Source organism: Danio rerio, chromosome 20 (assembly GCF_052040795.2).
Source record: "Danio rerio strain M-AB ecotype USA chromosome 20, GRCz13ab, whole genome shotgun sequence".
Lineage (NCBI taxonomy): Eukaryota > Metazoa > Chordata > Actinopteri > Cypriniformes > Danionidae > Danio > Danio rerio.
The window spans coordinates 25,940,001-25,961,296 of record NC_141040.1 but is presented as its reverse complement, the minus strand read 5'-3'; the positions used below and the strand labels follow the sequence as shown (position 1 = coordinate 25,961,296).

The 21,296-nt window shown below is 36.4% G+C and overlaps 2 protein-coding genes and 1 long non-coding RNA gene across 3 annotated transcripts; 2 read left to right on the top strand and 1 right to left on the bottom strand.

Moving 5' to 3' along the window:
- Positions 1 to 1,376: 1,376 nt before the first annotated feature.
- Positions 1,377 to 4,192, bottom strand: LOC137488642 (uncharacterized). Its single transcript, XR_015518305.1, has 6 exons — positions 4,155 to 4,192; positions 3,722 to 3,834; positions 2,633 to 2,759; positions 2,374 to 2,459; positions 2,016 to 2,058; positions 1,377 to 1,918 (listed from the first exon to the last, which is right to left on the bottom strand). It is a non-coding gene; the product is annotated as an uncharacterized LOC137488642 (long non-coding RNA).
- A 4,112-nt stretch (positions 4,193 to 8,304) lies between these two features.
- srd5a3 (steroid 5 alpha-reductase 3) lies at positions 8,305 to 12,971 on the top strand. The gene is made up of 5 exons (NM_001044939.1): positions 8,305 to 8,542; positions 8,627 to 8,778; positions 10,278 to 10,469; positions 10,644 to 10,769; positions 12,665 to 12,971. Exons 1-5 carry the CDS (start codon positions 8,343 to 8,345, stop codon positions 12,922 to 12,924), a joined length of 930 nt encoding a protein of 309 aa, NP_001038404.1. The 5' UTR covers positions 8,305 to 8,342; the 3' UTR covers positions 12,925 to 12,971.
- A 1,201-nt stretch (positions 12,972 to 14,172) lies between these two features.
- Positions 14,173 to 21,168, top strand: tmem165 (transmembrane protein 165). The gene is given in 6 exon segments (NM_212683.2): positions 14,173 to 14,444; positions 15,767 to 15,998; positions 17,561 to 17,736; positions 17,809 to 17,994; positions 19,839 to 19,944; positions 20,056 to 21,168. Coding segments are annotated over 6 exon segments (918 nt in total). The 5' UTR covers positions 14,173 to 14,303; the 3' UTR covers positions 20,133 to 21,168.
- Positions 21,169 to 21,296: the final 128 nt, after the last annotated feature.

The window sequence follows — 21,296 nt, the reverse complement described above, 5'->3', positions numbered from 1 at the left end:
AGAAAACATCCATACACAATCATTTACATGCTAACTACGGACAATTTTGGTTACCCAATTCACCTATACGGATTGTGGGGGAAACCGGAGCACCCGGAGGAAACCCATACGAACACAGGGAGAACAGCCGGGACTAGAACCAGCAACCTTCTTGCTGTGAGGCGACAGTGCAGTGAACCGTGTCGCCCTCTAAAGAATCATTTCAACATAAAACTTTCTTTTAGAAAAAGTTGTAAATGGTAAAGAAGGGTAAATACTAAAACTGTTATTATGTGTATAATATTAATCTTTGTCACAGAGTAAATTAAACAGAGTTTTGAATGTCTCGCAGAAAGCAAGAAAAGCTGCAGTCAAGACATGCTCACACTGTAAAAAATTATTACTTAAGCGATAAGCGAATAAACCTGTTGCTTTTAAAACAATTAGTTTTTGAAAAAGGTGAGCAAACCTGTTGCCTAAAAATATTTAAGTACATTAACTACACACTGTAAAAAATAAATCCATAAAATTTACCGTAAAAAAGGCAGCTGTGGTCGCCAGTATTTTACCGTTAAAAATACGATAAAAACTGTAAAAATAAGTTCTCATTTTTACAGTAAACGACCATATTTCAATAATTTATAGATGTAATATATATGTATTTGGAATTACCAATATCTACACACCTTTTGTTACACAGATAGACACGTTAACACAGCCATATGAAGATGGTGATGAGAAAGTTACATAATAAATCAATGCTCATCACAAACAGTTTTTGTGAAGTGTATCAGTGTATAGAAGGTGCTCAGTGTCATTCACACAGCTACTAAACACCAGTATGGTAACACGCATAAAATTAAAGTCATGAAATAAACATTGTTTATCAACATTAGAAGTAACATAAATCTCTAATGTACATTACTGATGGGGAAACAACTTAAAAGATTCATATTAATGTCAACAAAATGCATAAAAAGTGATGTGCTATTCAGAGAATTCTGGGAAAGTCATTCTGGGCCACTCAAGGACATTCACAGAGTTATTTAAAAGTTAGTTAACTTTAAACAGTTAATGAGTGTACTCACTTTTTAAAGTAAAATCAACTTGTTGGTTTTTTTCTTTTCTTCTGCTTACACAGCAAAATATGGGGACCCAAAACAACTCTATGGGTGTTAATTTCAACCCTTTGAAAGTGTCTCATGGGGTCCACTCAAAAAAGAGTTAAATCAACACTTTCAAAAGGGTTGGCACATTGACACCGAAGTAAGGGTTAATTTTAACTCTGGGCAGAGTTAAAATATGTAACTATATTTAACACCGCCTGGTGTAATATATTGTTTTTTATTCAACTCTCTTGAGTGTAAATATGGTAAAAAGGTCAAATAGACTGTAAATTATAAATAAAAAACATTTTATTTGAAAACATTCACCACTTCAACAATTCATTAATTTTTTAAAATGCAACAATGTCAAATATGCTTTAAATGTTTTATTAGTACAGACAGTATCAACAAAATATGTATGACCAGTGCTCAAAAAGGCTGTTTCAGTCATTTGGTCCAAACTTGATGTTTCATCAGAGCCATTTGAAAGTTCAATATATCGTCACTCATAGTTTTCTTCTGAACGCATAGTTTTCTTCTGAAATTACATTTTAAACAACTTGGCGTGCAAATCTTTCACTTCTGGTGTTTCCTTGGTCATCCATATTAAACACAGCAGTTTAAATGAAGGTACAAATGCTGTAAACTTGTGTGAAAACAAACTGGAGCTAGGAAATCTCATCAAGCATGTCCTGTGAATGAAGTGCCTCCCAGCCACAGGATGACCTTTTTATCCATGACGATGTAGTAGCTGCTGATCGCTCGTCTGGTGGTTCTTGATGCACGGATATAGGGTGATGCTCATCTAAGAACTCTTCAAGACTCCAGCATGACTAAGAAAAATGTTTGAAAACAAATTGCAATCAAATTCTATGATATATTTAAAAGAACATTTAAAGTAAATTAAACATTCAAGAAATCTAAACTCACCTTTTGAAAATCTACATGATGATCCACAACTTGACTCTCCCAGCTGGTTGAGGTGACAGGATATGGAAAAGTAGAAAAAAACACATATATCACTGTTGGATCTCCAAAAACAATTAGGTTAACCACTATGACTAGAACTGGAAAAACAGGCAGCTGTCTGTCCAGAATCCTGAATTTAACACAACACTTGGAGCAAAATTTAGAGGATCTTAAAATCTTTTATATCATTTATTGATGCTGACTTCCCCAAAATATTGGCCACAGTGTAAAAAATATTCATAAACTTACAGTTTTCTGTAAGCGTGTGCGTGCATGTGTGTGTGCGTGTGTGTGTGTGTGTGCGTGCGTGTTTCTTTACCAGATTCAACTTGTTAGGCCCTTTCAGGTCCAGTATTGACGCCACCTTTCCTGGAGTCTAGCAGATGTTTCAGGTCCAAATATAATCTAAAATATTAGGATAAGCAGAAGAGAAAAAGTGCAAAGCAGAGCAAAACATTATTTAAGTAACAGTTCACCCACAATACAAAACTTATCACCTTCATGTCATTTGTTATTCTCTAATGCTCTAATACCCTCTCAGCTTATGTGAAACAAATACAGAACTTTATCAAACATACCTTCATTATTATCACCACATATGACCAAGAAGGTGTGCTTGGTCATTTCACCAATTCTGGAAATACACCATCCATCTCTAATCAGCCACCGTCACAGGGTCTTGTGTTATTGTAAAGAGAACTGTGGCTGTTAAAAAACAACAAAAAATTAGTATCTAACACATATGCATAACCTTCAGATAAAAGAGATAAACATCACAAAGTATACCTCACACTTTTTCAGATATCTTTTGATTCAGATGTTGATTATTGATAATAAATCTACAAATCAAACCTGTATCATCATTAGGCTGCTCAAATATGAATCAGATGATTAATTTTACAGACAGGTGGCTGTTTACAACGCACTAAATTGTCTTTAATAAAACGGAAATGTTGTGTAAAGTACATGCTAAGTTTAGCCTATAGTTTTAAGCACAATATCATGCGGGAGAAAAAGCTTGACTAAGATGTTCCTGACTACAGAAATAGCCTAACTTACTAACGTCAGACATCCCGAGTTGGGAAAAGTCATTTTCGGGGGATACAGAGTTGATTTGCGGGAGGTAGCGGGAGAGATGAGAACCTGAAGAGCAATAAGATGAGTTGCGCGCGACGTACCTAAAGAGCGGTGGGGGTGACTTGCGCGCGACGTACCTGAAGAGCTGGGAGGGATGCGGTGGAGAGGGGTATACAAAGTGTTTAATGACCGGGCGGGAGACGCGCGATTTCCAGGAGATTATCATTCATTTGCGGGCATCTACTTGGGCATCTGGGAGTCTCTGTGCATTTGCGGGATAACGTTAACGTTAGTCCTGCAACTTCCGGGAGACTTCTGTAACGTCAAATGTCTGATAAAGTGCAAACGCGGTCATTTAAAGACATTAATGTTAACATTCCGACTTTAATGGTTGTCAACACTTAATATAATTCAAGCGTAACTGTTACGTTATCACACGAGTCTATGGACCAACGGAATATGGACGGCCACGAATGAACCAGTTTAAAAGGGCCGCGGTGTTTAAAATAACCAAATTAACGTACACGAATAACAAACAATCATGTTTCAGTCAGGAAGCCTTTTACAAGTAAGCATGTTCATTTACTCACCAGATATGTTTTAGAAACTCTCTAGAGCTCATGGAAACCGTCCTGTGTTGCCGTTAGCATCCGGGCAGAGTAGGCTAACGTTAGGCTGCTCCGGGGATTCCCTCGCTAGTTTGCTTCGAATTAAAGGAGAAGTGTCGATTTTATTTTACAGATGGGTAACAACGCACAAAATAGCATTAAGCGTGACAGAAATGTGTTGAACATGTACAATTGATGTTTTTATGCACTATGTATGCGTGAGCATATGTAAAAACATTCTTGAAAAGAAGTCAATAGTAATGCAGTTAAGCTAGATACGCAAACGACCATGAATGAACCGCAGAAGTTTAAAATTGTCACTCCATTCAAAAGTTATTAACTTAAAAATATGTTTACAACTGTATTTCCTTAAAGAAAGTCAGTAAAATACCAACATTTAGGTAGTTTGACTCACCAGTTGCTGTTCTAAACCTCAGATGGAAAATGGCGTCTGGAAAATTCTTCAGTGACTGGGGCTGCATGAAATCCCGGATGTTGGAAATAACACCACCAAGTGTGGAATAGATAACTCCTTGATTTCGCACTGAATAAAATCAATTTTAACTCTTATTATATTCATTTATCAAAATCTAACTCTTTAACGTCAACACTTTACTCTGAAATGCTTCAACACCGAGAATTTAACTCTGATGAATTTGCTGTGTAGTCACTTTATTCATCAGGGGTCACCACAGCAGAATGAACCACCAACTTATCCAGCATATGTTTTACATAATGGATGCCCTTCCAGCCGCAACCCAGTACTGGAAAACACCCATACACTCGCACACTCATACACTACGGCCAATTTATACCCGATTTACCTATAAAGACTTTGGGGGAAACCGGAGCAAGGGGAAACACAGGGAGAACATGCAAACGCAACAAAGCTGACTCAGCCAATACTCGAACCGGCAACCTTCTTGCTGTGAGGTGATAGTGCGAACCACTGAGCCACCATCTCATTTTTTTAAAGTAAAGTAAATAATTACTTTTTACAGTGCATTCCCCCATCCCTAATTTTATTAAATCATAAATATGATTGCACACTTTTCAAATTAAACCACACAATGATAAGTTATTTCAGAAATGTGGAAAATCTGTTGGCGCCAGTGGTGTAGTGGTTAGTGCGTCGACACATGCACTCTGGTGTTCACGGCGACCCGAGTTTGATTCTGCCCCACGGTCCTATGTCGATCCTTCCCCTCTCTCTGCTCCCCATGCTTTTCTGTCAATTATCCTTACTGTCCTATCTAATAAAGGTGAAAACCCTGATAAAATAATCCTTCTCATAATGTTGCCACATTCATTTCTTGATTGCAAAAAGACAAGAACTGAACACATAGTCTGGAATAGTCTGGATTATAGTGCCAAGGAATGAGGGTTTAGTGGTTGGTTATTTCAAGAGACTGAAGAGAGTTGAATATTTCTACAGTGTGTCATTCTATTGAAATCATAGCTAGATCATATTGTAGATTTAAGTTAAACATAAAGCTTCAGTTGAGTTTGGTGCAGTTGTTCAACATTTCACATAGACGCAGCAATGGACAAATTTAAGCTTTAGAGTGGATGGAGTGAAAAAGAGATAACTCACAATAAAAGTATTGTGAAAAATGGATTAGTGTGTGTGTGTGTGTGTGGCCATGAACAAATGGGTGGAGAAGCCCTGTGGATGGATGAACAGGGGGATGAAAGAATGGAAAGAGGTGAGGAGTGACAATAAGCGTGTCAGAAGGGAGCCTAATGAGGGTTCTGCTCTGGTACAGTGAGGAAGAGTTGGGAGGAGGCAGGAAACACTGCACACATCCTCAGATAGGAAACCTGCCGTTTCTCCGAGGCATCCTGAAGTCAAATACTTTGGAGGCTTTGACACACTCTTTTACACACAAACACACACACACACACACACACTTAATGGCTCAAGTGTAGATTGAGGTTTCCTTGCACTGGCAGACAAATTGTGCAAGCAAACAAACACACACTGTCTAGCCAGATCATTGCTTTACTTCATGTTGCAAATCAGAACCCCATTAAACCTGAAAGGTAATTAAAAATGTTTTATTTTTTGAATAATGAATTGCAATTATAAGTAAGATAAGTATTTGAGGCAACGCAGAGGCGCAGTAGGTAGTGCTGTTGCCTTACAGCAAGAAGGTCGCTGGTTCGAGCCTTGGCAGGGTCAGTTGGCGTTTCTGTGTGGAGTTTGCATGTGCATGCGTTCGCGTGGGTTTCCTCTGGGTGCTCCGATTTCCCCCACAGTCCAAAGACATGCGGTACAGGTGAATTGGATACAGGCTAAATTGTTCGTAGTGTATGAGTGTGTATGGATTTGTCCCAGAAATGGGTGGCAGCTGGAAAGGCATCCGCTGGATAAGTTGGCAGTTCAATCCGCTGTGGAAACCCTGGATTAATAAAGGGACTAAGCCGACAAGAAAATGAATAAGTATTTGATTATAAGCATCATTATACAATATTTTGTGTATTAAAAAGTGTGTGGATTTGTTATTATTATTTTCTTTTTACCTAAAATAATGACTATTGTGTTTTCCAGTGCTGGGATGCAGTTGGAAGAGCATCTGCTGTATAAAACATATGCTGAATAAAACATACACCCCTGATTAATAAAGGGACTAAGCATAAAGAAAATTAATAAATGAATACATCTACATGCCAACTAATTCTAAAGTAAGACTGTTAGGTTGGAGTTAGGGTTAGTGTGAATTGACATGTACTTGCAAAGTTTCTAATAGTCAGTTAAATGTCTGTTAACGAAGCAGTATCAGCAGATTTTAAGCAGGCAATCTACTAATACTGAAATGGACCATCAAAATAAAGTGTTACCATGTCACCTCTTAGAGGACTCTTTACCTTTGTGCTACCTTTATACAAGGAGCTGAAGTTGGTCAGAGCTGGTAAAAAATGTTATTATCAGCATTGTCTTTACACATAATTTTGATAAGGCTGTGTAAAGCATAAGATGTATAAAGATGTCTTATTAAATATATGAATTATATACACTTTATTGGGTACACCTTATTTGTACCAAGTTGGATCCCCTTTTGCCTTCAGAACTACCTTAATCCTTCGTGACATTGATTCAACAAGGAACTGGAAATATTCCTTAGAGATTCTGGTCCATACTGACATGTGGCATCACGCAGTCGCTGTAGATTTTTTAGCTGCACATCCATGATGCAAATCTTCTGTTTTACCACATCTTAAAGGTGATCCATTGGATTCAGATTGGGTCACTTTGGAGGCCCTTTGAGTATAGTGAACTCATTGTCATGTTAAAGAAAACAGTCTGAGATTAATAGGAATTTATGACATGGCGCGTTATCCTGATGGAAGTAGCCTTCAGAAGATGGGTACACTGTGGCCATAAGGGGACGAACTTGGTCATCAACAATACTCAGGTAGGCTGTTGCGTTGACACAATCATCAATTGGTACTAATGGGCCCAAAGTGTGCCGAGAAAATAACCACACACCATTACACCACCACCAGCTTGAACAATCAATACAAGGCAGCATGGATCCATGCTTTCATGTTGTTGACACCAAATTCTGACCCAACCATCTGAATGTCACAGGAGAAATTGAGACTCATCAGACCAGGCAATCTTCTATTGTCCAATTTTAATGAGTCTGTGCCAACTGTAGCCTCTGTTTCCTGTTCTTAGCTGAGAGGAGTGGCACATGTGTGGTCTTCTGCTGCTGTAGCCCATCCGCAAAAGGTTGGACGTGTTGTGCTTTCAGAGATGCTCTTCTGCATACTTCAATTGTAACAAGTGGTTATTTAAGTTACTGTTGCCTTTCTATCATCTTGAACCTGTCTGGCCATTCTCCTCTGACATCAACAAGACATTTGTGCCCACAAAACTGCCGCTCATTGGATTTTCTCTCTTTTTTTAATATATTTTCCCATTCTCTGTAAACCCTAGGGATGGTTGTGTGTAAAAATCCCAGTAGATCAGCAATTTGCACAGGACAGGTGTACCTAATAAAGTGGCCGGTAAGTGTATAAAAGCACTTACTGGTGGGTTTTGTGGATAAGCAATGGTTTGTTTGGATCTCAAGACACATACGTGGTCCCATTATCTGTACTAAATGCTTTTTAGTGAAGTGAAGTAAGGAAGACCCAGGAAGAAGTAAAGAATTTACCCAGTATTTAACCCAAGTATTTGAGAGGACTAACACAATCTGTTTTGCTTGCTGCCCCCTTGTGTTCATATGTAGAACTGTACATTGTAAAACTTTATTCCTGTTTTAAAGCTATATTGTAAAGATGGTTTAGTCAGTCGAGACTAGAGTTCATTGCCTTTATCCGGTTATCAAGTCCGTTCACATGCATAAACTATACAGAAAATGATGCTTTCATTAAATGGAGTTGGACAAAACGTTTAACGTAATTTATCAGATGTTTTATGGTTTGTTTACTTGAATATCTACAGTGGGGAATAACATAAATTTCTTCATTGTGGGTTTGATCGTGGATTATAATTTTACTTGACAGTGTGCAGTCTTCCTGAGCGGAACCTAAAAGATACGGCATTTGTTTCCTTCGGTATCTTCACAGAAGAGGACGATAGGATGCTGCTGCGATGTTTCATATTTTAAGTATAGTTAATATAATATGGCTTTTGTTAGCGCTATGTTTTGGTGCAGCCTTTTGCCTCAATAAGTTTTCAGTGAAACTGCCTAACAGAGTCGAGCACGTGTTCCAGGATTTTATCCGGTATGGAAAAACTAAGGAAAACATCAAACGCGCTAGCTGGCAGCTCGTTTTTGACTTATCAAAGAGGTGATTTGAGATAAGTTAATACGTTTTAAGTAGCGTGTTTGTTATTATATCGTAGTTTGATGTTGTCTTCTGTGTTAATTTCAGGTATTTCTATCATTTCTATGTGGTGTCTGTCATGTGGAATGGGCTCCTCCTACTGTTTTCCATACGGTCTGTCGTAATGTCTGAGGCGTTCCCTGATTGGATCATTGACGTACTTGGGAGTTTGACTGGCAGATCAAGGGGTGCTTGGAACGGTACTTCAAATTGCAATCACAATTTCTTAATTACTTACTTTCCAAATCAGAGATGCCCAAACTAGTTGACTCATGGTAATCTTTGATTTGGCCCACCATCCCATCTGAGAAGACGGAGAATTAAGAGAGGGAGGATGGTTTAGAGTAGGGATGCACAGACTCAGTCCTGGAGAGCCGGTGTCCTACATATTTTAGTTCCAACCCCACCTAAACGAGCGAATCAAGCTCTTTCTAGCATGCTAGAAACTTCCAAGCAAGTGTGTTGACGGAAGTTGGAGCTAAAATATGCAGAACACTGGCCCTCCAGGACTGAGTTTGGGCACCCCTTGGAGACTGTAATTTCAAATTTAATGTAACTTTTTTGTTTGTTTGTTTTATTACTAAGCTACAAAACAGAAAAAAAGCTAACTGAAATATGAAATGTTTTAATGAAATGTAAACAAATAAATTTTGTTTTTTAAGTGTTTTTAAATTAGTGCGCAAATGAAGGCAACAGATTCTGCTTGACTAGTGTATTCAGCATTGATTATAAATGTTTATTTTTTATTGTAATAAGTTATCATTTAAAAATTATACAGCATTAGTTAATATGATTTGAAACAATGTTTGTTTCCCATTTATTTTTAAACTTTCAGGCCATGGCTCTCAATGATATTTGTTTTTTGGCCCTTTAAACGAAAAAGTTCTGTTCTAAACCATAATAACCAGCATTTTGCTATAGACCACAGGTGTCAAACTCGGTTCCAAAAGGGCCGCAGCTCTGCACAGTTTAGTTCCAACCCTAATTAAACACACCTGATCAAACTAATTGAGTAATTCAGGCTTGTTTGAAACCTACAGGTAAGTGTGTTGGAGCAGGGTTGGAACTAAACTGTGCAGGGCTTCGGCCCTCCAGGAATTGAGTTTGACACCCCTGCTATAGACCATTTCAATGTGGTGATGTTATAGACCCATAAACATTTCCTGCTTGTTATCAAATTATTTCAGAACTGTAACAAGAGGCAATTCAATGATAATATCATGTTAAAACAGCTATCATAACATCATTTATCTATATGTGGCTTTTTTTGGAATCTCGGAAGCTATAGAAATAAAAAATGTACAACAAGAAATATGTTGGGACCATTGTTTTCGTTAACATCCCTCAAAATGGTCTATTGAATAGTGATATTATAGTAGCCATCAGTGACTTGTAAAATATAAACAAATGGAACCAGCAAAGCTTCTTGTTTTCACTGAAAGAAAAAAGACAGTTGACAAGATGAAAATGTGAAGGTAATTATTCACCCTCTCATCCAAGGTGTAGTTTTTTTTTTTTTCAGTAAACGTTTAATAATGTTTTTATTTGCAACTGATTGCTACTGGGTGTAAATTAACAAATGAACTATTCTTTTAAGGGAGACCCTGTATTTTTAGTATAATTTTTATTATTATTTATCTTTTGTAGTGTGTTCTGCTGAGTTATAACAAGCTTAAAAACAATTGTGTGTCATTTTCAGAGATACATCTGTCCACTCTGCTTTTACAAGTGCTCCTATGGGTTCATACACTAAGACGACTGTTGGAGTGCCTGTTTGTCAGCGTATTCTCTGATGGTGTGATCAATGTGGTTCAATATGCATTTGGCTTGAGTTATTATATCATACTTGGACTAACTGTGCTGTGTACAAATGATTCTCTTCCACAGTCAGGTTAGTACAGTTTCCTAATTCCAATCCCTTTGTCAAATTGTTTTATGACTAAATTGTACACGCACACGTTTAGTTTTTTAAATGAACTCTTTTAGAATAAAGCATCTTAAAATTTCATCCGGACATTTCCTTGAATTTAAATAACTTTTTGTATATTTGCATTTGCAATTCCAGAGTCAGTTTCTTTCTTTAATCAGCTAACATGGTATCATGTAGTCGGGACTCTTCTCTTCTTCTGGGCCTCATTTCTCCAGCACCAGTCCCTCTCTCTGCTGGCCAAGATGAGGACTGACAGCTCAGGTAGGAAAAAAGCTGTTGGAGATTTCCTTTGAAAAAAGAGAAAAGAATCTTCGCTAATTCAAAGAAAATGTCATTTAAAATGAGTCCTACTACTGTGAATGTAGTGCATTACGTGTATGTTGTACTTACAACAAATGATGTCTTTATCTTATTTTGTTAATATAAGAAGTGGTGATCTAAACACATATGAATGTTCTTGTTTTGCCATTTTATTTTACATTCATTAGGATACAGACAAATGTTTCAGCTCAAAAAATCCTCAGTGTTTTTATCTCATTTTAATGATGATAATTGAAAATATGGCCAATTTTTTTCAGTTTTAGTTTTGCATTTTGCTATATAAACCAAAAGATTTGTCTATGACAGTTTTCAAACTTTTAAATGCCTCAGAATCCCATTTATGTTCAGCTAGGCACCCCAAATCTTTAGTTTCATGTATAGATCTTATTTAGACTACCAAATACACAATTTAGTCTGTGAATTATATATAATAATTAATAAATAAAATATTACATAGGTCTAATGTATGATATATTATCAATTGGACACTTATGCCATTCTATCAGACCACAGAAGAAAATTTCGAATGGCAGGAAAGCGATTACTACCCATTCATACTACTCTCATTCATATTAAACTACTTTATTCAATGCCCAGATGTTCTCCAGCTTTGTTTGGAAGTATTTCCATTGATGAAACTGAAAAAATCATACAATACTCTTTACTCTGTAACTCAGTAAATATTAACTCCTTGAGATATCACAAAACTGGTACATTTATTTTGAGATCATGCTCACATACTGATATTCAAGAAAACAGCACTCTTGCATGTGTGGTATTACTCCACTACATCAGAGTTTATTAAAAAAGACTTTCCGGGATTTTTGTATTATTTGAACTATATTACGTTATTGTTTAAAATGATACAGCATTAGTTAATATGATTTAAAGCAATGTTTCCCATTTATTTTTAAACTTTCAGCCCATGGCTCTCAATGATATTTGGTTTTTGGCCCTTTAAACGAAAATGTTCTGTTCTAAACCATAGTAACCAGCATTTTGCTATAGACCATTTTTAATGTGGTGATGTTATAGACCCATGAACATTTCCTGCTTGTTATTAAATTATTTCAGAACTAACAAGAGGCAATTCAATGAAAATATCATGTTAAAACAGCTATCATAACATCATTTATCTATATGTGGCTTTTTTTGGAATCTCGGAAGCTATAGAAATGAAAAATGTACAACAAGAAATATGTTGGGACCATTGTTTTTGTGGTCTATATTCAAAATGGTCTATAGAACTGATAATAATATAGTAGCCAACAGTGACATATAAAATATAAACAAATGCCACCAGCAAAAGTTTATTAAAAAAACTTTCTGGGATTTTTGTAATATTTGAACTATAATAAGGTTGTTCTAGTCGTATTATAATGCTTTCAGACTCTTAAGATTTTTTGTCTTTTTTGCAGAAAAATGTCAGCTTTGATCAAACCACATATGAAGAGTTGAGATGCGAAAACCTCTAAATGCAATTTGATATTTTTCTCTAAAATTAGCCTGCACACAAGAGTTGCAGAAAAATGCTATGTAAATTTACGTTCATAGTGAAGAATAAGTCTTTTTCATTGCCTTTAAAGTGAAATAACTGAACATAAACAGGAGGCTGAAAAAAATGCAAATTTTTGGACAAGATTTCAGACAGCATTAAGAGGTTTTTGCATCTGAACTTTTTATATAGACAATAATTATATTGCACACTTAAAATAGTGCAAACCAATAGTACAAAGTTTATATATATATATATATATATATATATATATATATATATACTATTGTTTATTTATTTCAAATTTGTTTTTTTTTATTCCCTCCATCCATCGATATAGGTAAAGTAGAGACTCTGGCCCACAAGATGCCGTGTGGCGGTTGGTTTGAGCTGGTCTCTTGTCCACATTACCTGGCTGAGCTTCTGATTTATGCTGCCATGTGTGTTTGCTGTGGATGTGCTTCACTAACCTGGTGGATGGTGGTGCTGTACGTTCTCTGTAACCAAGCACTTGCTGCACAGCTCTGTCATGAGTACTACAGGAGCAAGTTTAAGACATATCCACATCACCGAAAAGCTTTCATCCCTTTTGTCCTGTGAACAAAAATACCTTTTATATGGAACTAAATAAATGTAAGAACATCTCAGTTGCAGTCTTTTACTAACTGGAACAGTTGACGCATTGCTCCTGCATGTTTAATGTGTAAAAACAGGGCAAGGATGACCAGGGCAACATGACCGAAATGGACCGTTGCCCTGGCACAGACTTATCTCAGAGGGTTCACCAACTGCTCCTTTAAAGAGACATTATTGTCACGTGCAAGCAGATATCTTAAAGTGGAATTGGTTCCTTTATACCACACTCATATGAACTGTTTGAAGCCAACTTCTCTAAAGTCTTATCATTTTATAAAATCAATAAAAAAATAATAATTCTACCTGCTTCTTGCTACTGCCAATATTTTACTTTATTTGTGTTTACAAATGTATATTTACATATGTACCATACAACATAAACAAAGAAAAAAGGTTAAAATGTCAATGATTAAGCGTTAGTTTTTTCAACAGTTCAAAAAAATAAATAAATAAAATTATTCTGTGTAAAATGTAAATATAAATGGGTATAAAGTTATCAAGTTACAGTAAGTTGTAAATTCTTAGTTTTCATTTTGACTATTTTTATTGTTTACATATTTACAGATATATTTTATTAGTTTTATTTCTAATTTTGATCAAATTTTGAATAATGTGTTTGAGTCATTTAATATTGTGTATTAATATTCGAATAATTATTTAATATAAATAACTACATTTCATACTTATAATACTTAAATTATATGATTATTTATATTAATAACACATTGGATTCTTTATTATTTTATTAATTACATCATTTAATAATAATTTATATTTTACATATTTAATATTTTTCAAACCTTTCTTCGGACCCCCAGGTGGTGTCTCTGCCCCAGTTTATGTACCCCAAACTTTATGTAAACATGATGTCATTCGCACTTCTAACAACAACCTGTATCGACAACCGTTTACACTATCTAAATACATGTCAGAAATGTTCAAATATGCGCACCAACGACAAACCAAACTCATGCTTATGAATAATTCCAGTCTTTGATGAGACGACACGACTATAATCTCTTATTTCCCTTTTGCGTTGCAAGCTCTACCTACCTTGAAGTTGTTTCTTCACACGACAACGAGACTGGCATTTCAACCAATAGCCAGCCTTATTTTCAATGACGTACACTCATCTGTACACGTTTATCTCGCAACCAACCAATCTGGTTGAGTTTTCAAGCGACATGTTCGTCTTTGCCTTGGCATCGGTCTCTCAGCGATGATGACCACAGTGGGCTAATCAGATAGTAACGACGAAACGTTAATGTAAATAAATTAGCGGATTTATTTACTTAATTTGTAGCGTTTTAACACCGCAGAGGCAGTATTAGCCATCCCTTAATATGCCTCTCCGGGCCGGCGAGCGGCATGGCGGCGGCAGGTTTATATGCTTCCTTGTTTTACTGAGTGTCGTGCTGTTTTCAGCCGGAGTTACAGCAACTCAAGAAGAGAAGAAAGTCATTAATGAGGAGCAGCCCGCAGAGGTACTCGTTTATCATATTCGCTTGATAAAAACATGTAAGGTGTCTTGTGAAACTATAAATGTGTCAAAGAGGAGCTGGTAAATAGGTTAGTGCCATTCAATGGAAACTAGTTTGACTACACTCTCTAATATGTCTTTGTTTATTTGGTTGTATTAAATTAACGACAAGCAGAAATCCTTCAAAACATTCTTTACTTAGTATGATCCAGGATTTTTATTGTGATAAATGTGTATTTAACCTCTAAAAAGGATCAAGTGTTTCTTCAGCCTTCAAAAATATGAAGCACAAGAAAAGTTGCCAGTGTTTTATCAGTCAGTGATACACTGATTCATTGAAATGGAACTTTGACACTCTTATATTATGTTACATTAATGATAATTAGGTGCATTAATATCATATAATAGATCCAAAAATATATAACATCAAGACAATGTTGTTAATACTATAATAGAACGTAATACTATATAATAATTAGTTAATAGCTGTCATGATGCTGAATGTATAACTAAACAAAATTACATGTAAGGTTCTTTGAAATTTAATTGCTCTAATTACATCTAATTTGAATAAAATTTTATAGTTTTTTAAAGCTTAATTTGAGCAAATGAATCTGTATCTCCCTCATAAGACTTCATTTGGTTTAATTATGGGGGAATCAGTGTTTCGATCAATCTGGAATAAATGGGAATCATCGCACATGTATAGAAAAAAAAAGTAACATTAAGTAGGCAAACAGTGTGGAAGAATAAGCAATCACACTATACTTTCATGATCAGTTCAGTTTGTACCAACTCATTTTTTAATCATTCATTCATTCATTCATTTTCTTTTTTGTCTTAGTCCCTTTATTAATCAGAGGTCGCCACAGCAGAATGAACCACCAACTTATACAGCATATGTTTTACACAGCGGATTCCCCTTCCACCCAACACTGGGAAACATCCCTACACTCTTGCATGTACACGCATTCACTATAGCCAATTCAGCTTGTTTAATTCACCTATAGTGCATGTCTTTGGACTGTGGGGGAAACTGCACCCACACCAACACTGGGAGAACATGCAAAATCCACACAGAAATGCCAATTGGCTTAGTCGGGGCTCGAACCAGTGACCTTCATGCTGTGAGGCGATCGTGCTACCCACTGAGCCACCGTGCCACCCATATATTTTTACTTTATTTAATTAAACGCATTTAATACTGATTTAGCACATTCATGCTTAAATTAGTAAATGTTAAGTTTTTTTCATTACTTTATACTTTGCATCAGTTATTATGTTACTATGAATTGATCTAACATCAGAATCATAATTTCTGTGCAGGTACAAAAGGGGACCACCGATCATGCACCGGGACCTGCAATCCGCGTCGATGAACCCAATAAGGGAAATTTGGGCTTTATTCATGCCTTTGCGGCAGCCATCTCTGTCATCATTGTCTCTGAACTGGGAGACAAGACGTTCTTCATCGCAGCCATCATGGCTATGCGCTACAATCGGCTCACTGTTTTGGCGGGTGCCATGTTGGCTCTGGGTCTCATGACCTGTCTGTCAGGTAGGTGAAATACAGTTGTTCTGAAGCATCTGTGCTTTTTTTTTTTTTAAATCACAATCAGATGCTGATAATAAAATTATATTTTGATGTCAGAATTCTTTGATTTATGGCTCATCCAGTTCTCAACAGCTCTGTTTATGTAAATGTGTTTCACATTTTTATCTCATATATTTGTAATAGAGAGAGCATAAGGAGACTGACTTGATTGTCATTTGCAGTACTTTATGGGAGTGAACGGGCTTATATTTAGTTGTTTGTCTGATTAGTGGAATTGTCTCTATGGCATCATGGGTAATGTTGTTTTTCCGCCACAATTCCACTATTGAACATGATTGTCTTAAGTATAAGTTGAATAAATGCAAATAAATGGGTTCAAAAAAAGCATTTACAATCGACTTGCAACCTCATAGCTTACAACTCTCCTCTCAAATAAACAACCACTTTTGTTAGGAAAAAAAAAAATTGATGGAGTTGTTACCTTTAATGTTTCCTGGCTGAAATTAAACTAGCCAACTAAATACCTCTCTCAGCTTAACTGAGATTTTTGACTGACCCACTTTCATAGGTCTAGACTTTCTTAGCTGCATCTAGAAAATAAAATGATATAGAAATATCATAATTGTGATGGTCTAATTATCAATAACGGCAAACAACAGCAAAACATGAATATGCGGAAACAAGACAATCCCTACTGACAGTTTCATTTATCTTTAATATGCTGAAAACAACATTTGTTAACGTGTTTACCATTAATATGTAAGGATATAACAGAATTTTCCGTATGTTTGTATTCTAGACATACGTTTCGATACTTTTATATCAGAATCACTAAGTTTCATCTAAAACACAAGCTACAGGTTTTTAAACATGAAAGGTTTAAAACAGGGGTGTCTAAACTCTGGAGGGCCGGTGTCCTGCTTAGTTTAGCTACAACTTCCTTCAACACACCTGTCTGGAAGATTCTAGTATACCTAGAAAGAGCTATACAGGACACCAGACCTCCAGGGTAGAGTTTGGACACCCTTGATTTAAAACATCAGTGTTTCCAAATGTCTTTGTTTTCAAGTATTCCACAGTAGTGTTGATGCCAAGCACAACCACAACAAAAACCACTAGTGTAAATGCAGTGCGTTCAGTCTGTTAAATCAGGGAAGAGAGGGACATTAATGGCTAAGGATGTCAGTCAGTAGAGATTTTAAAATCTACATGTATCTTTTATGTAAAAATAAAAAGCTACTGCTTGTACACCCCAAAGTAGCAAAAACCTGCTTTATTCAGGATGCAAATTTCATAGAAAATGTGCATCCTTTCAAAAAAGTTGATACTGGGCTAACAGACTTCTGATAAACAGATGTTTTTGTCTAGACCACTTTATCTGTGTCTTGTATAATTATTAGTGTTGTTTTTTGGTCTGACAGATAATGACTCGCAATTGAACGCTGAGCATGTCTTGCTATACCTAATGACTAATGCATTCACAAAGTGTTCTATCTAACGGTGCTTCTTGTGTAAAATCCTCAGAATGCATGAATGACCTATTTTTCTGTTTGTCCTCCCATTAGTCTTGTTTGGTTACGCCACCACCATTATCCCACGGATCTACACCTACTACATATCGACAGCTCTGTTTGCCATCTTCGGAGTGCGAATGCTGAGGGAGGGATTGAGGATGAGTCCTGACGAAGGGCAAGAGGAGCTGGAGGAGGTCCAGGCTGAGATCAAGAAAAAAGATGAGGAGGTAAAAATCTTTGCAGCTTGTGCCTGTCTAACCTGTCCTGCTTATCTGACCTCTGACTGACTGATTCCGCAGCTTCAGCGCTATAAACTGGCCAATGGTGCACCTGACGTGGAAGCGGGCACAGCGGCGAACATGTTGCCTCAGAGGAAGTGGCCCAGCTTGATTTCACCTATATTCATTCAGGCACTGACGCTCACTTTCCTGGCAGAGTGGGGTGACCGCTCTCAACTGGCCACTATTGTGCTCGCCGCAAGAGAGGTAGAGGAGCGATTTATTTTAAATGATGTCTGATGAGCTTGGTTTCTCGTTTGAGTATTATAATGCCTTTTTGTACCCCCAGGCAGTGTATATTAAAATTGCATAAATAAGCACGGGGCTGCTTGTTAATAGCAGTAACAAAAAATATTTTTGTATCTAGAAATTAATTTATCACATGTTAATTTTATGCAGGCAATTTCAGAAAGTTAAAGTTAGACCATTTTGGGTTTTATTGTTATTATTATTATTATTATTATTATTATTCATTCATTCATTCATTCATTTTCCTTTGGGTTAGTCTCTCATTTATCAAGGGCAGCCCCAGTGGAATTAACCGCCAACTACTCTGGCATGTATTTTATGCAGCGGATGACTTTCCAGCCACAACCCAGCACTGTACTGGGAAACACCCGTACACTCTCTCATTCACAAACACTATAGCTAGTTTTATTTATCCAATTCATCTATACTGCATGTCTTTAGACTGTGCAGGAACACCGGGGTACCATTGGTATTAATAATAATATGAAATTTAGTAGTTTGAATTAAATAAAAATCTGCTATGAGTAACGTCTTTGTTTTTTATTATTGTTATTTTAAATGGCTACAGATAGTTCAGTCTATAATACAGCAAATAAGCGTATATTTAATGTACTGCTTGTATTTTCAATAATTTGTGTCTTTTGAAACATAATTGGCCATGATAAAATCAAGATTGGTGCATTGCTGCAAATGAACCATTGCTTAATGAAAAATGCACGTTTTGAGAAAAAAAAAAAAATTGAGTATTGGTTTAAGTGGTTAGTTCAACCAAAAAATGTAATGTATGTTAGTTATTACTCTCCCTCACGTTGTTCTGTTTTCCTAATACCGTTGTTCATTATTGGAATACAAATCAAGGTGTTTTTAGAATAACTCTTGAGAGCTTCCTCATCCTCCATGGACAGCAAGGTTATTGACTCTTTTAAAGTTCAGAAATAAAATCTTCAAAACAGACCATATGCTTTTAAGCTACAAGTATCTTTTTGTGTGCACCTAAATAAAAAACAACTTGATTAAAGTTTCTTCTCCTCAATATCAGTATAAGGCACACATTCTCAAAAGAATGTAGCGCTGTGGACATATACCTCAGATGTGCCTTTGCTTTAAACAGAGGAAGTAGCTGAGGTAAACATCAGTGCTCTTGAACATGCGCAATTTACTGACACTAAGGAGAAGAAACTCAAAGTCATTATTTTTGTTTTTATGTGTGCACTTGTAGCTAATATTCCAGTTGACACATGGACCTTTTGATTTTTGATTTTATTTATTTATTTTTGTATCTTTCTGGACTTTAATGAGGTTTCGACCAGTTAGTATTTATGGAGGATGATAGGGCTCTCAAATTTCATCCAGAATATCTTAATTTTTGTTCCGAAGACAGACTAAGGTCTCAAGGGTGTACAACATTTTGCAATTACTTTAGTTCACCCAAAAATGAAAAATGATCCTTTAAATCAGTGTCAGAATTTAACAGGGGGGATTTTGGACTCCATAAATCACAAAATTAAGTCAGATATATATTTTTCTTCTTTTTTTCTTTCTTCAGAAATCTACCATTCATCTTTCATTTATTTAAAAAAAACTGCCTCTAAAGATGTGTATCATAATTCAAATATACAGATGTAAATATCTAAAATCAACACTTGATCTTACCACTACATTCCACTTTATGAAATTAGCCCAAAGTCTCAAACATGACCAGCACATGGAGGAAAACAAATTCTTACTTTAAATGCACTACTCATCATCTATCAGCTATCCCTTCAGTTAACGTTGAATAAGCAGTTGGTTTTGTTCTGCAGGATCCATTTGGAGTAGCAGTCGGGGGGACTCTGGGACACTGTCTGTGCACAGGACTGGCTGTTATCGGCGGGAGGATGGTGGCTCAGAAGATCTCCGTCAGAACTGGTGAGACGCATCACTCATTTTACTACTACACTAGAGTACAGGGTGTACTGATACTCTGTGTCTGTACTGTACACACATATGTGCTGATATTTCCTTCTGTTATCTCTACAGTTACAATCATAGGTGGGATCGTTTTCCTGGCCTTCGCCTTCTCCGCCCTCTTTATCAAGCCTGACTCTGGATTCTGATGACCGAAGCGACTCTTGGTCTCATTTTTGTACATACAGTCACTACAGTACAGGCCAGAACTAGAGGAACACAGAGAAACTGGCCAAAACGAACTGCAGATATGTTTGAGTGAGTGAATGGAAAATCTGCTCATGTCTTAATGAGCATTTCAGTTTCTTTGGCTTAAACCTTCCGTTGCTCTTGTCTTTCTTTACTGTTTAGTTCTGTTTTTAGGTTATGATTACATTTCTCTGGTTTGCCGGCTAACAATTTACTTGAACCTGCCAGACGTTCATCCTGGCAAATAGTGACATTTTAAATAACAAATCATGAATATCATATGATTTTTACCTCAGTTTGAGCAGTGCACCATGGGTAAATAGTGGTTTGGTTTCATTCAAATGTAAAACTTGAGTATAACAGCTCTAAAGTTGTATCCTGTCATGGCATCTTTCCACTACACAGTCGTAAATCTACTTGCATCTCAGGAGTCTTTAATGGGCAAGAGCCTTAGCAATAAAGTCGTAATTCTTTCATTGGTAATGAACTACAGCTCTGAATTGAACACCGAGTATGCTATAGGAACCACTTTGTCCTTTACCACATTACCAAAGGTTCAAAACGTAAAATGAAATGATGTGAGATCTGATTACATCATCACATGTGGCCTTTGACCCAAGTCCTGATCGTCACAAATGTATTCATGTCACTCCACTGATAACATAGTGTGAATGTTTCCAAAAACGTCTCCGAAGGAAGCACAACTGTACATTTGCAGTCTCTCTTTCAAGAAAGAGTAACTGGATCATTTCTGGAGTTTTCCCCTTTTCCTCTGAATAGTTTTTATTTATTCTAGTGTGGAATACAGGTATTGATTATTTTGTCTTGGTTGAAGAACGTGTACAGTTGAGAAGGGTTCTTGGGTTTTTTTTGTAACATTTTCAGGATGACTTTGTCAATATTTGACAGGGGTTAACTTGTAAAGTGTGCTGAACTATTATAGAGAAGCTACAGAAATGTTATTCCTGTAAATATTGAATTAAAAGGTCAATCTCAGTTTGTTGGATGTTGTTGTTTTTTTTTTAATGCGAGCACCTTATTAAATCAAGCAACAGTAGTATTGATTATTCAGGGTCATCAGATCAACAGTAAAATGTCTGGCATTATTGCCATTGGCTAAAAAG